The following is a 14,001-nucleotide window of genomic DNA, read 5'->3' on the forward strand; positions in this document are numbered from 1 at the left end:
ATTGAAAATCCAATGTGTTGTGATTTTCTGTGATAAAATATTTCTTATGGAGTAAGCTCATTTAAACATAAGTTGCAATTTCTTGCACTTAAATACCTAAGTTCTTTAAGTAACTGGAGTGCGTGTCTTGTTTTTGCAGTAACATAGTTTTAAGTTCCATCAGTTTTCTGCACCTTCCTGAAACATTTGAGAATGTCTTTAAGAATTCCCTGAGAAAGGCTAATTTTGAATATACGGGAAGGTATCTAGAAGGCACATAAAAATACAACACACCATGTAAATAACTAACAGCAGGTTATATTAACATTTTCAGATACATGTATGTGCATGTTAATATAAAAAAAAAGAGACTTCCCTGTTGTTTTGTATCAAGAGTAAAATCTTTTCCCTAGTACCAGTGAGACACCTCTTTATATAGGTCTATATACATAAAAATAAAACAAATATAAATTCTCCAGCTGATTTTTTCTAAGCATAGAGGGAGGGTGGGGGGAGAGATGGATTATCAGATGGTTTCAATAAACCATAAAAATCCCAACTACCTAAAGCAAAAAGGGATTATTAGGTTATGAGTAACAGTAAATTGACAAAGCATGGAAGAAAGACACTGTTTTGGGGAAATCTTTTGTTACTTTGAATTTCATTGCCAGCTTCTATGTTCTTTTGCTGTGAAAAGAAATGCTGTTGTGAATTGGTGGCTTTCATGCAATTTTGGCAAGATTAGGGAACATCAGAACAAGCACAAGCAGATTTAGCATTCTTCACTTACTTGTTGGGTGCTCCTCCCCAAACATCAATTATTTAGCTAGGTTTTAGCAAAGATACCTTGTGATTAAACATCACCATTAAAGTCTGGCTCCCAAAGCCTGGGTAAAATTGAGGCTTAACAAGGGATGAGCCAAACATTCAAGTTCAGATTCCAAGTGAGCAGTCAACTAGGTCACTGCAAAGCCACATTCTCCAAGGTTCTGCTCGCTATGTTTCAGTACTGCAAGCAGAAAACCGTAGACAGAAGTGACCATCAAACAATAGCACAACCCTATCCTCACAGACCTGAGAGGTGTATGCATGAAAGCCTTTATGGTCTCAGCTTCCATCGATTTCATACTGAGTGTTCCACACACTAAAATAACATTCAAAAAATGACACAGCAACAGATGATTTTGAATACAGAGGGGTAAAATACTCCAGAGCCGCCATCATGGGTCATTGACCCGTGTAGACACTGAACACTCCGAGAAACGTCTTTTTCCTGATTACTGAAGACAAATGGGATGCAAGTAAGACACTTTGTTGTCATATGACATACTCCATTTAAATCCCAACATTCACCCAGATGTGGGCAAGACTGCTTTGTTATGAAGCACAAGAAAAAAGTTCTGGCTCAGACCAGACCATATGGTTTCAAATCTACCATTGAGAGCTAGTTTGTAAAGAAGGCCAGTGGAACAAATAGTCCTACCAAACAGGCTAAGCAGCAGATGATGCTGAGACTGCTGGTGAGATGCCTCTTCCCTCATTTCCTTGCCAACACCATCACACACACACACAACCACATGGGTGAGAGAACACACGTGCTAAAGCTGTCATTGTTTAACACAAAACCACTTCCCCCAAGAGCAGGATTCTATTAGAATTTGTAATGGAGACTGCTGCTTTACGGTTGTAGATAAACACTAATTGTACATTTATAAATGATTATACTGTAGCTACTACAGACACCAATTGCTTTTACAGATGACAGAACCAAAATAATTTCTCCTCAAAGGGGAGAATGCTTCTTTTAGAACAAAAGACTAGGTCTTGATTACCAAGCTTCCTCCCCTTTCCCCAACTGCTGCCTGTGCTCTTTCTAGATGACTCATGAATACATACCGCATGGCTCTCAGTGCAGTTTTGTATGCCAATTCAGCATCATGAGGTAGGAGAGAGGTGAAGAGATACTTGGCAAATGTGTGCATTGGAACGCTCTCTCGATGGATGACTTCGCCTAAACCACTATATGGTCCAGCTGCGGGGAAGAGAAAGAGAATGTCAGTCTTTACATACTGCTAAAACCCAACTTCTGGACCTTTAAAACCATCCACTATACCTTCAGTTAGAATTGGTATTCAGAGACAGAGTTTGCTGTACAAAAGGTAGTTATATTGCTGTTTTCTGTGAAATATGTTACACATATATCACATATATACAATGTATTACAAGTATATTAAATACCATATATTCTTTGAGACAACAAGACAGACTGCAAATTGTATAGTACTAAGCACACTACCAGTGCATATACAAATGACAGAATGGCTCCAGTGCTCCATGGGGCTCATTCAGCAAGCCTATAGTATGCAAAAGTAGAAAGTGATAATCCTAGCTTTGCCTCCATGTAGGCATATGAATCCCTATGCACCCTGTTGGTGCATGACTGCTTTATAACAAATCCACCAGAAAAAAAAAAAAGGGAAAAAAAAAAAAAAAAGAGTGGTTACAGTGGAAAAATGCATATCTTTAATTGAAGTTACATGACCAATCACCACAGCAGCACCTGATCCCTATTAATGTCTCACCTGACATTAGGCATTTAAATAACCCTTTGGTCTGCACTTGGTCTCCAGAGAAGACTAAGTCAGATCTTGCACCAAAGCTGGTGTTGTTAGTCCATTATAGCCATGATCTTAAAAATTGGATTTGTTGTGGGAAAACTGTTCCCATTGGTGGGGCAACATATTTTGCTCACACTCAGTGCAGCCAGCATAGTATTTCAACTTCGTAACAGCAGTGTCAGGATTGACAACAAGAAAAAAGTTAAATGCAACTATTTCCTTGTCAAGTTCTGAATGTTCACAGTGCATATGAATCCCATTTTTACATTTGCCCTGCAACCTGAAGACTGTTATTGCTGTTAATAGGAAAACGGTGTCAACAGTTTTTTACTTCAGCGACTACAGGTTCTGGCATTAAATATTGCAAGATACAGAGTAAGAGTCTTACATTAAGTATTATTGGACTATTATTGCACAGATAGCAGCCAGCAGTCCTAGAAGTTACTACTACTTCTTCTACCAGAGACTCCAAACCACCACACTTGGATGGACAGCTGAAGAAGCACACTTCTTCACTGCAGAGTCACATGTCATTTAAACTGCTTCCAGCAGCAATTCAAACTAACATGGCTGACTCTACACTGAAGCAGATGAGGAGGGCAGACAAGGAGAAACAGCCAAGCTGTTTCAGCAATATTTTCCTGACTGGTGCCTTAGCACAACATGCAAAGATAAAAATCACTAGGCATGAAAAAATTCTGAGCTTCATAGGTAGGCATTTCTGAAGACTGGGGCTGATTAGAAAGGAAATGTCAATGAAGATTTGGTAGGTGACAGTGTGTCTCAATCATTTAAAATGAAGTTGAAAGCCATTCAAAACTAGCTGGCATTGCTTCAATGAAAGAAGCCATTTCGTCTATGTTTGTCAGTTGGTGGTCCAGTCAGAAACTCAGTTAGGACACAAAGAATAAAGGAAAAAGCATTTATATGAAAATATATTCTGCCATTAACTTAGCAGTCAAGCAAAAAATTAGAACAGTTCTTGCAAAACAGCCTTACATTCTGCTTTCCCACACACTGAAATGGTAGCTACATACAGCACACGTTAATCTGCATTAACAGCACAGAAATCAGCTTAATATTGGATTAAGCTTTCTTTATTATATCTACAGGACTTTAAAAACACAATTGATATGATTAGCATCCTAAATCACTGCAGAGTTTTTCCTCCATGTGAGCTGGCAGTTTCTGCCTATCCTGGAGTAAACCAAAGCAATTGCAGGAAAGCCAGATTTCTCAGCACACAGTAATGCAAGACCATTGTTGCACACTGCTCACCACTGCAATTCTGTAGGTAGTTATATTAGCAGATTTCCTGCTACGATCACTTGTTTACTACCATAGGAAAACATTAAAAAACTTTCAGTGATCAAAGTAGTAAACTAGAATTATCAGAAAACACTTCAGAGAAATCCTGCCTTTCCCTCATTAAGTGTCCTTACCAGTAAACAGATGCAGGAAATTGATTTTATAATCCATAGGATCCCTGTATGGTGGTTAATAGCTGGATCCAGTGAGCAGCTGTTCTTGTCCAAAGGCCATAAAGGAGCAGTGCAGTCACACCATAAAGAAAACTCTCTCCATGCTATGGCTTCTCTGCATTTTCAAATGGCACCATCAGTAGGTACCATAGTCTTTAATGATATGGGCAAACCCAGTGACTCAAAGCTGAGAGCCCTAAACAACATACTGCACCTCTTCCATTTAAAAAGGAAGTTTTAAAAGACAAATGTCTTAAAGCAAAACCTGACTGCTGTGTAAGAGTCTTCACAGCCTACCTTGAGCAGTACCACACTCTCCACTGTCCCTTGAGCAAGCACTCAAAACCTGGACCATGCCTTTGCCTAATTGGTTCCTCTACAGTTTTTTCTTTCATTTAAGAAACCAGTAACCAGAAAGACAACCTCAGAACCCATGAGACTACTCTCTGAACATGAGGCTTAAGTGCTACATGTTAAGCCTTTTTAAAAGCTAAGGCAAAAGTATGCACTTTTTTGTACAGATTTTATTGCAACACACTGGCTAATCCCCAAACACAAACTGTTTGTCTTGGTCAAAATTTAGTCACAAGAGCAGGCCTTAGGCTTTTGACCACATACTTCAATTTTCACATATGATACAAACTTCAAAGGCAAGCCATTTTCCTAATTGCTACAAATAAAATGTTACATTTCTGTCACAGCAATCCTAAATGAATTATCTGAGCTCTTCACTTGGGAACAGAGGTAAAAATCTTCATACATGTACAAAGCTGCCAGTCCCTCTTTCAGGATACAAGGAACGCTTACGATTTTGCTACCTGAGAACTGATGATAACTGATGTCTATATTATTCAATGGTAAGCCTGGGTTGTATAATCAGGATACCGAGATTATGACAAGCAACAAATCTAAAGAACAAAATGTAATCAAAATTAAAACAAAAGGCTTATAGGTCAATAGATGCCTTATCTCTATAGTCATGTGATATATGAAATATGTTTGATTTTCACAACACATTGGAAACAAAATTTTGCTGGAGTTCTACATCAAAAAGCCATCTGAAGTATGTAAGGCAGTTTCCACAGGAATAGAAGTTCTGTGTGCTTGTGTAAGCGAAGACAGTTTAAAGAAGCAGTTAGCATCTGTATTGAGCTACCTTCTAATAGGAAGACTGCTTGTTTTCGAAAAATCTTCACCAGACTATCATCCAATTCAATTTCCTGTAGCTTAGAAATGAGCTGCTCCTCATTTCGACAAACTTTCTCTTGTGCATACAAGCCATCTGGCATTATTCGTTGCTGTCCCAGCCCTATCAATGCTACTTCCACAGCCAGCGTTAAATAAGATTCCCCTTCTTCTAAGAACTTGTGTGCAGGCAGGTGCTGGTACTCCAGAGATTTGCATTGCCCCATGTTCTCTGTAAGGGATGACACAGAAAGAAAAACACATCAGCAAATCATTCTAACCCATAGAATCTGCCTACAATGTCACAAGCAAATGCTTCCTCTCTTAGCATTACTTTTTTTTTAAGGGTCTAAATTACTAGCACACCCTGAAAATCCAATGATTCAATCTAAAATATCCCATCCAATTCCACATGGCAGAAATACACAGAATGATTAGGTTTTAAATAACCCACTCAAGTGAAAACTAAAGTTTTCATTTTTAAACTCCATGATCAGAGAAAGGCAGTTTCTCCAGCTTTGTTAACGAGGCAAAAATTGGAAGATACATTTCAATGTTTTTTCCCCCACCCATTTCTGTATCTCCTTAAAGCACTGATGTGTAAGAGGAAGGCAAAGGTGCTTATACACCTGCTTAGATTTCAGCTGAAGCTATTAGGATTTTGCAAATACAATAGGCCTGGGAACTCCACAACATTAAAGCATCCCAGCCAGAAGTTTTGAGGCAAAGTCTCAAGAAGATTGCAGATGTGCGTATAAAAGAGCTGCAGGTAGAGGGATGAATCCAGTTTCTGTCCACACAGGTGGTGGTAAGAGGCTACCGCAGAGGTGGAAAGAGACTGAGAACAAGGAATTAATCAGTCAAGCTCCTGGGAAGCAAATACTGAAATTAAAATGGGCATAAACATCCTATCCTAAATTGTGTATCAATACTGCAACGCTACGTTCCAATTCGTATCATTTATAGACCACGTATGTGATCAATTTTATGTGTTTTGTCATCTGTTTGAAGTATTATGTACACCTGTAGCTAAGTCATCCAATAACATCCTGGGCTGCACTAGGAGGAGCATTGCCAGCAGGTCAAGGGAGGTGATCCTCCCCCTCTGCTCAGCACTGGTGAGGCCACACCTGGAGTGCCATGTCCAGCTGTGGGCTCCCCAGTACAGGGGCATACTGGAGCAGATCCAGTGTGGGTGACAAAGATGATTAAAGGACTGCAGCATCTCTCATGCAATGAGAGTGAGACAGGTGGATTATATAGCCTGGAAAGGAGAAGGCTCAGGAGGATCTTACCAAAATGTATAAATATCTGATGGGAGAATGTAAAGAAGACAGTGCCAGACTCTTCTCAGTGGTATCCTGTGACAGGACAAGAGGCAATGGGCACAAACTGAAATACAGGAAATTCCGTCTGAGCATAAGAAAATACTTTTTTTTTTACTGTGATAGTGGTTGAACACTTCAAGAGGTTGCCCAGAGGGGTTCTACAGTGTTCATTATTGGAGTTATTCAAAACCCAGCTGGACACAAGTCCTGGACAACCTGCTCTAGGTGACCCTGCTCTGATCAGAGCATGTGGACTAGATGATCTCCACAGGTGCCTTTCAACCTCAGCAATTCTGTGATCCTGTGTTGTCCTGCAAATTTTCAGAAAGAAGACAGAGCAATGTATGTGGGGAGGGCTGCTGCTGTAAAGTCTTATTCAGTTTTACTTCAAGTGTGAAATACGGAATTCTATTCAAGAATGAGTAACTGGTAATTTTTGAAGTGCTTTCATATTTTATTTTAAACATTTTCTCTCCTTTGTGTTTTCTTAAGGAATGCAAATGTGGCTTCTTATACTATAAGAACACTGCCTTTGAAGCTGATTAAAAAAGGCAAGATAGAAAAATGCCTCCGGTAAATGGAGATGGATAGAAGATTGCTCCCTTTGCTTGGCCTTACCCGTGAAGTCTGAGAATCCATGGAAGCTCTCATCATCCACCCTGCAGGCTTCCATCAGGCTACTGAAGAGGGTGCCAATGGGGTCCAAAGGGTGTCCCACCCAACCTTCAAGATTCGTTATTGAGGTTACTCCTCTGTGGAGAAGTTCTGTGACAGAAAAGATGGAGGGAGGAGGTTGGGAAAGAGAGCACATGTTAGCTGCTCAAAACAATTACAAAAGTAAAACTGATTAAAATGCTCTCAGTATAGAATTCAAAGTATTTCCAGTAGCTTCCACTTGTAAGGAAAAAATAGAATCTTCCAGGATGAATTCATTGCCCTTCGTGAATATGTTAGAACAGGAAAAAAATAAAAAGAACAAAGGCCAAACATTTTGAGCACTAGAAAAATGTATTATGGGCCAAAAATTCAACTGCAGTGTCTTCTGAAATTCTCTTATTCAATACCAGTAACTCTTCTGAAAAAGTCTGCTGAAAAATTACAGCAAAGACTTTTTTTGGTAAAATATTCAAAAGTTTCCTTACTCAGAAAGGCGTAGTACCATTTCTACGTTTTAAGTAATCTGATGGCACTGACACAAATGAAAATATTCTGAAATATGTTCCAATTTAATAAATAAAATATGAGGTTATCCTGCACCTAAATATTTATTGAAGCAATAAACTCAGGACGACAGCTCCCTTAAAAAAAAAGTTCAAATGAGGAATACGAGAAATATTATCCTTTAAGTGGGTCAAGTGCATTTTTTGTCATTCTAAAACTTCAGCCAACAAACACCTTCATGGATACTTCATTTTGTAGCCCTCACCCCTCATTCGGTTAGAGAATGAAAAAATTGTTTAACACAGTGAATTGAAGGAAGTGGGATTATGGTAACGGATGTTACAGATTCCCCAAATCCCTTTTTTTACTAAAGAGTCTTATGGCAACAGCTCCCCTTTGACTCCAGCTCCCAACTTTTCTCCTCCTATGCACATATACACGACTGAACTATGAGAGATCAGACGCATTATGGGTGACCATTTAAAAACTGCATACAAGCCATTATGGATGCTCTGTTTCTCTGCCTGTTACACACTAACTTGTAGCTGCCTCCGCTCTCTGTTGTTCAAAGTGCCATCTTTGAGTAACCTATGCATTATCATAAAGCTTTTAAATCCTGCTTCTTGCCTATTTAAATGTGTCGGGCTACAAAATGAAACAGCCATACTGTCAGAAGGGTGGGTTTTTTTTAAAGAATCTACTGATATGTAGTATGAAAAACAAACTAGTAAATCACTGTCTTACTAACAAATAGCATGTAGTAAAGACAACAGGCAGAAACAAGTAATATTAACAAAAAGGATTAATCACAGTGACTTCTTACTGACTCACTTATGTTCCCTTTATTCTATTGTGCCTACTTATGAGCTTCCCTCGTGTCATGCCAAACAAAGGCTTCAGTCTTCCAGTCATATAGACATTTAATTTTAAATCATGCAAGTGGTTCCATGGACGTCAGATCAGTCACATGAATAAAAGCTAAGTAGAAGCATGTGGTGTTTGCTGAACTAAAACCTAAAGTGGGCTGTAGCTGCAGAATTCATCTGCTTATAAAGAAGACCAGCAAATTTTGCAGTATTGGGGTGTTTTTAAAAAATTCCACATGTAAGAAGAAAAAAATAAAAAAGCAGTGAGTGACAACATAGAAATGACAAACTTTGGTTTAGGGTAGGATGGACTGTATTTCATACAATCCATTCTTTTATTTATAATAGCACAATATTAGATGACAGCTACAGAAACTGTTCACAGGGCAAGGAACTTAACAGAAGTATTGAATGTCTCATACTGCACTAGCAACTGGGAATGAAAAGGACTAGTACTACAACCAGCACACTTGCAGCAGACCCTTCACACCTGCCAGTGGTAGGTACACACATACACACACAAACACTGAGATAGGCCCCCTCACTATTTATCCCCCCAGTCTGAGAAGCTAGAAAAGCTGCAAAACTTTTAAGAGAATACTTGTTAAGGGAAGATACATTACATGATAAAAAAGACACAGCAAATTATCCTATGTAATAATACAAAGTGCTTTTAAGTTTTGTTCAAACCTAGGATCCACAATAGTGCTCAAAACCCCTTTCTTCCTTGGGTACTGGGGGAGGGGGGGAATAAAAATGGAGGCACATAGGAACTACCAGCCAATTTTTTTTTCAGTCAGGTGTCTACCTTGTTTTCTAAATGCTCATTTCTGGGAAAACATCTGCACACTCACTTGAAAAATTTATACATATGACTTCACACTGGTATTTTTGCCTATAATACATGAGGATATATAGTTAAGAGTAGCAACGAAGATCTAAAAATTTGAATTAAGGGATTCTTGTAGCAGCTGAGAAAGTAATTCCAAGTTTCCCGCGTGCATTCTTTAACCACGAAGCCATTCCCTTCATCCACTGCCTCTTCAAACTAACGACAAAGTTCAGTGCAGCATTATTTTGGGTAGCAAGGATCACTTGGCACAGAAACTGTATCTGAAGGAGAACATTCTTACAAAAAAACCAGGGGTAGTCCTCATCAGAGGATCACAGAATATTTTATAAAAAACAGTGTTTCAAAAACAAACAAAAGCAATCCACCTTTATTCAGAAACACAAAAATTTTGAGCACTGTAAGAAACTCTTTTGGAACAAACTGCCAAATTTAATGAATGTTTGTATTGCAGACTTTGCCTCATTGTTACCCTCAATGTCAGTTTTGGGCTTACACCTCAGGAATATATAGTTCAGCTAAAATACACATCAGAGAAAACAATTATTTTAAACAACTCACTTGCCAAATGCAAAGCTTTGTTTAAAAGCCTGTAAATTACACAGGGTGAGTATTTTCACTGTGTAACCAAAAAACCTGATTGGGATAAAGGCCCCATCACACCATACATATTGCAGAAGACAGAACAGAGCCCTTGCTCTGCACAGCTCACAAGCCAGCTTACAGAAAACCTCTGGCATCCACAATGTGACATTACCACTATGATCATTTGGACCAAAGAGCTAAAGTCACCTCTTTCACTTTAGTTTCAAAACTGGTTTTCTCATGAAAAGTTCCAGTCTGGTGTTATTGTCACCTCCAACATCCTTTGCCCTTCTCTTTTCCCCACATTTACCTTTCTTCTGAGACCGGAACATTTCCAGCTGTTTCTGCTGCTGCCTTCTTAATGTATTAACAATAGCTATTGCTAGCCTCAGTGCTTCTCGTGGGTATCCATGAGATCGTAATGCATCCACCCTCGCACAGGCTGTAGGAACATGTTCTAAAATGGAGAAAATAATTGAGGAATAGCAATGCTTCCATGTCTGCAATGGCCTGTTTTGCTAGGTTACTCAAAAGGGCTTTTTTGTTTGTTTTTTTTTGTTTTGTTTTTAAAACTATGCAAGAGAGACTTAAAGGACTACTTCTGAGCCAGCATTTCAAGGAAGCCTCTGTTCTTTTTGCCAGGCTTTTCATTCATCTCCCCCTCCACCCCCCCAAAATAATGCCATAGAAAATGAACAAAGCAGCAAGTCATGGAAACGTCTTTCCGGTTTAGCCACTTACCATGCCAGAGGGGCCACCCGTGAGAGTCAAAGAGCAAGTTTTCAGTGTCGTCATGGTAACAGTAGTTGGTGTATAGGTCACTGCTGATAATGTGCTGTAAGTGGCTGTCCTGCCAGTGCAGATCGCACGCCTCAATGGCTCGAGTGAACACCGTCCGATGTGGCCTATTCGATGAATCTGTCATTTTCACAAGTTCAGAAAGCTGCATCAGCTTTTACTCATTCATATGTGAATCAGTCATTCACAGTATTCTTGTCTTCTGCCTATTCACCAACCCCAACCGATGGCAGCCTGCCTTGCCCCCCTCTCCACCAAGCAGCCCGCAGATGACATTTCACATCCTATTATTAACCCAATAGCTCAGATGAAGTGTGTGCCATTCATTTTGCATTCAGAGATATCTACAAACCAGCATGGTTGATGCTAACCAGGACTTTGCAGAGGGAATAGCTAGAGATGAAGGACATCCAACAGCACGTACAGAACTCCCCTAAAAACAAGCTAGAAAGTATACAGCACACAGCTACTCAAGCATCCTCACCTTCTCTCCTACTCAGACCCAGAGCTGCCAGGATGAGGGACAGATAAACATCACATGAAAAATTTTTAGTTATTATCTTTGAGAAGTAAGATTAACTTCGAGCACTTGTGTAATTTTTCTTTGTCATAAACACATACAAATACTGCAAAGAAAGTGAGGTACTGTGGCCATGGGACTGACATAATCCTTACTGGACACCTTCCTGTGGCAAAATTGCTCTGTCAACATGGCACTCTGTCTATGAACATTGAGATGCCATGTCAGTTACAACTAGCCTGCCTAGGTTGGGCTGAGCATCATGATACAGAAAGCAAAACAATCCTGTAGGGAGTTACACACTGAATGAAATTCTGTCCCTGGCTAGCTGCAAGATTTAAAAATGAACCAAGACTATTAACTTCAGAGGTAATCTTCCAAGAAAAAGAAACAAAGAAAAACCCATCTAAGTCCAAATCTGTCACCTCCCAAGCATTTAATTTATCACAACTCTATGAAATACATGTCAAAATACTGAGGGTTTTGAGGATTATGAGAGGTTTTTCCCAGGTAAATATGCTGGATCTTCCCCAGTTACTAGCGATTGTTACTGAGCCATATTAGCTTGAAGAGGACTGGACAAGGCTTCTGTCACATTTGATAATCACATTTTAGAGTAGAAAACATGATAGCGAGTAAGAGACCCCTCCTCCAAGACAGCAGTGTTGCCTCTGCACCCCCCACACACCTGGCAATGCAGACTGTACATACAGAGCACATCCCATAGATAGCCGCTTTAGTTTCTCACACACTCAAGTTTAATGCAGTTGCAACAGATCTCTCTTTAAATAGGTATCAAAGGCTTTGTAACTGCAAACAAAATAAAAACCCCAACACCAGAAGGAATACAAGATTATAGTCAAGCAAAGAAACAACAGGCTTTTACATTACATACTTCAAGGACAGCCAATTTTCATGCAACATGTATTTAGAAGCACCAAGTGAAAAGTTAGAAGACCTAACTGAACACAAATACTTCCTTTGAAAACATTGCAGCCCCAGCACAAAAAACCCCACCTATTTATCCTTTCTGCAAGGACAGCATTAGTCAAAAAAAATTTTGGCTGGTCAACCCTCAACAAGTTACTTGTCCCAGGAAAGAATGCTGAATTCTGCAAGGCTAGAGTATATAAGATAGAGGTTATACTATATGTTGCAGTCAGTGCATATGTTTAGGCTCACCTTGGTTAGCATTTGCACCCTGAGGCAAAGCATTGGTTAAATTGGGCAGCTCGTTTCCATGGTTTCCATCTTCCCAGGGACAAACATCCACACTGTTCCATTTTTTCAGCTGTTTTAGCCAACTGGCCTTCTGCTCCAACTTGCAGTGGGGATTTAAGACTATACACATCCACAGAGCACCTGATTTTAAAAAAATTGCTAAATTATGTTTTCTATTAAAAATGCAGCAGCCAATGACTAATTGCAAACTTCTATACTGTAACACTTTTTCTCCCCTCAAAGGCTACACTGCTTGCTTCCCAGCTATGCCTAACACCAGGCAGACTGAATTCCCAATGCAGGATCTTGGAGCTGGCATGGCCCATCTGAAGCATTTGAAAGACGGTACCAAGCCAACCTTCTCAATTAAAAGGCATTAAGAGGTCTTTTGTATTAGAGAATCCAGTGTTCACAATGTATGGCTCAGACAGCAATATCAATCAAAAGCAAACAAGAATTCACATAAAGTTACAGCAGGAAATTACCCAAGTTTTTCTTCTAATTTTTGTATCAGAAGCAAATGCTGTTTACTATGAACAAGAACTATGTATCTTCCAGCTTCACATTACAGGAACCAAAGAAGTGCATTAGTAAGACATGTATTTTGTAAACATATACTTCCATACTCAGAACCCAGCAGAAGTACTGCTGATTGTGTAACTCATACCCAAACATATCTGGGTCTCAGATCCAGTAAACACTGCTTTTGTGCAGTCTAATAGGAGTAAGACATTTTTACTACAATTACTTCAGTAATTTGGTTACACTAAAAAATTCATTTTACATTTTCTGTTTAGAGAGCTTGAAGGGAAAGCTAATTTGCGCACACATTTCACACATACCATCACTTTGGAACCTGCTCCCCGAGACTATATAGCAGGGCAGGCATAGAATGCATCAAGGTCTCTAGCAACCATTTTCAAATGGAAAGATTTTTCTCTAAATCAGCTGTTTCTTCATCAGCGTGAACTTTGACAGAAGTATGAAGACACCTGAAAGTACTGTGTAGCAACAGTTCATTTGCTCATTAAGAACGTGCCTTATACACTATAAGAGATTCAGAGAATACACTTAAACTATGCAATCTTCATAACAGGCTGAAAAAAAAAAAATGCAACTGATTCTTCCAGGATAATAAAATTCTCACATTCAAGTATTATTTTGCTAACTGAGAATGCCAAATTGATACCCAGAGCACAGGCCATCGCATTACATTCATTCCTAAAGTAACTCGGCATGTCGGTATGCAACAGCACAGGAACCAGTGGAAACACAGCTTGATCCTTAAGGTTTCAAGTCCCCCAATACTCAGACCAACATGGAATGGGGAAGTAATACCAAAGAAATCCGAAAACCACAGCAGAATATGATATGGTACAGTGCAGAACACCACAGACACAAAACTACTG

General features: G+C 39.4%; 1 protein-coding gene across 3 annotated transcripts in view; it reads right to left on the minus strand.

Moving 5' to 3' along the window:
• Positions 1 to 14,001, minus strand: part of ZSWIM6 (zinc finger SWIM-type containing 6) — a 111,908-nt gene that overhangs the window by 11,299 nt on the left and 86,608 nt on the right. For 2 of the 3 annotated variants that reach the window (XM_049795336.1, XM_049795338.1), the window contains exons 5-10: positions 12,554 to 12,733; positions 10,795 to 10,971; positions 10,364 to 10,510; positions 7,210 to 7,356; positions 5,235 to 5,495; positions 1,876 to 2,011 (exon numbers count right to left, since the gene is read on the minus strand). In XM_049795336.1, coding sequence (XP_049651293.1) covers positions 1,876 to 2,011; positions 5,235 to 5,495; positions 7,210 to 7,356; positions 10,364 to 10,510; positions 10,795 to 10,971; positions 12,554 to 12,733 — 1,048 coding nt within the window. The remainder of the gene's footprint in view (positions 1 to 1,875; positions 2,012 to 5,234; positions 5,496 to 7,209; positions 7,357 to 10,363; positions 10,511 to 10,794; positions 10,972 to 12,553; positions 12,734 to 14,001) is intronic. The other variant, XM_049795337.1, reaches the window with a different exon arrangement.

The sequence above is a fragment of the Accipiter gentilis genome, chromosome Z, assembly GCF_929443795.1.
Source record: "Accipiter gentilis chromosome Z, bAccGen1.1, whole genome shotgun sequence".
In the NCBI taxonomy this organism is placed as follows: domain Eukaryota; kingdom Metazoa; phylum Chordata; class Aves; order Accipitriformes; family Accipitridae; genus Astur; species Astur gentilis.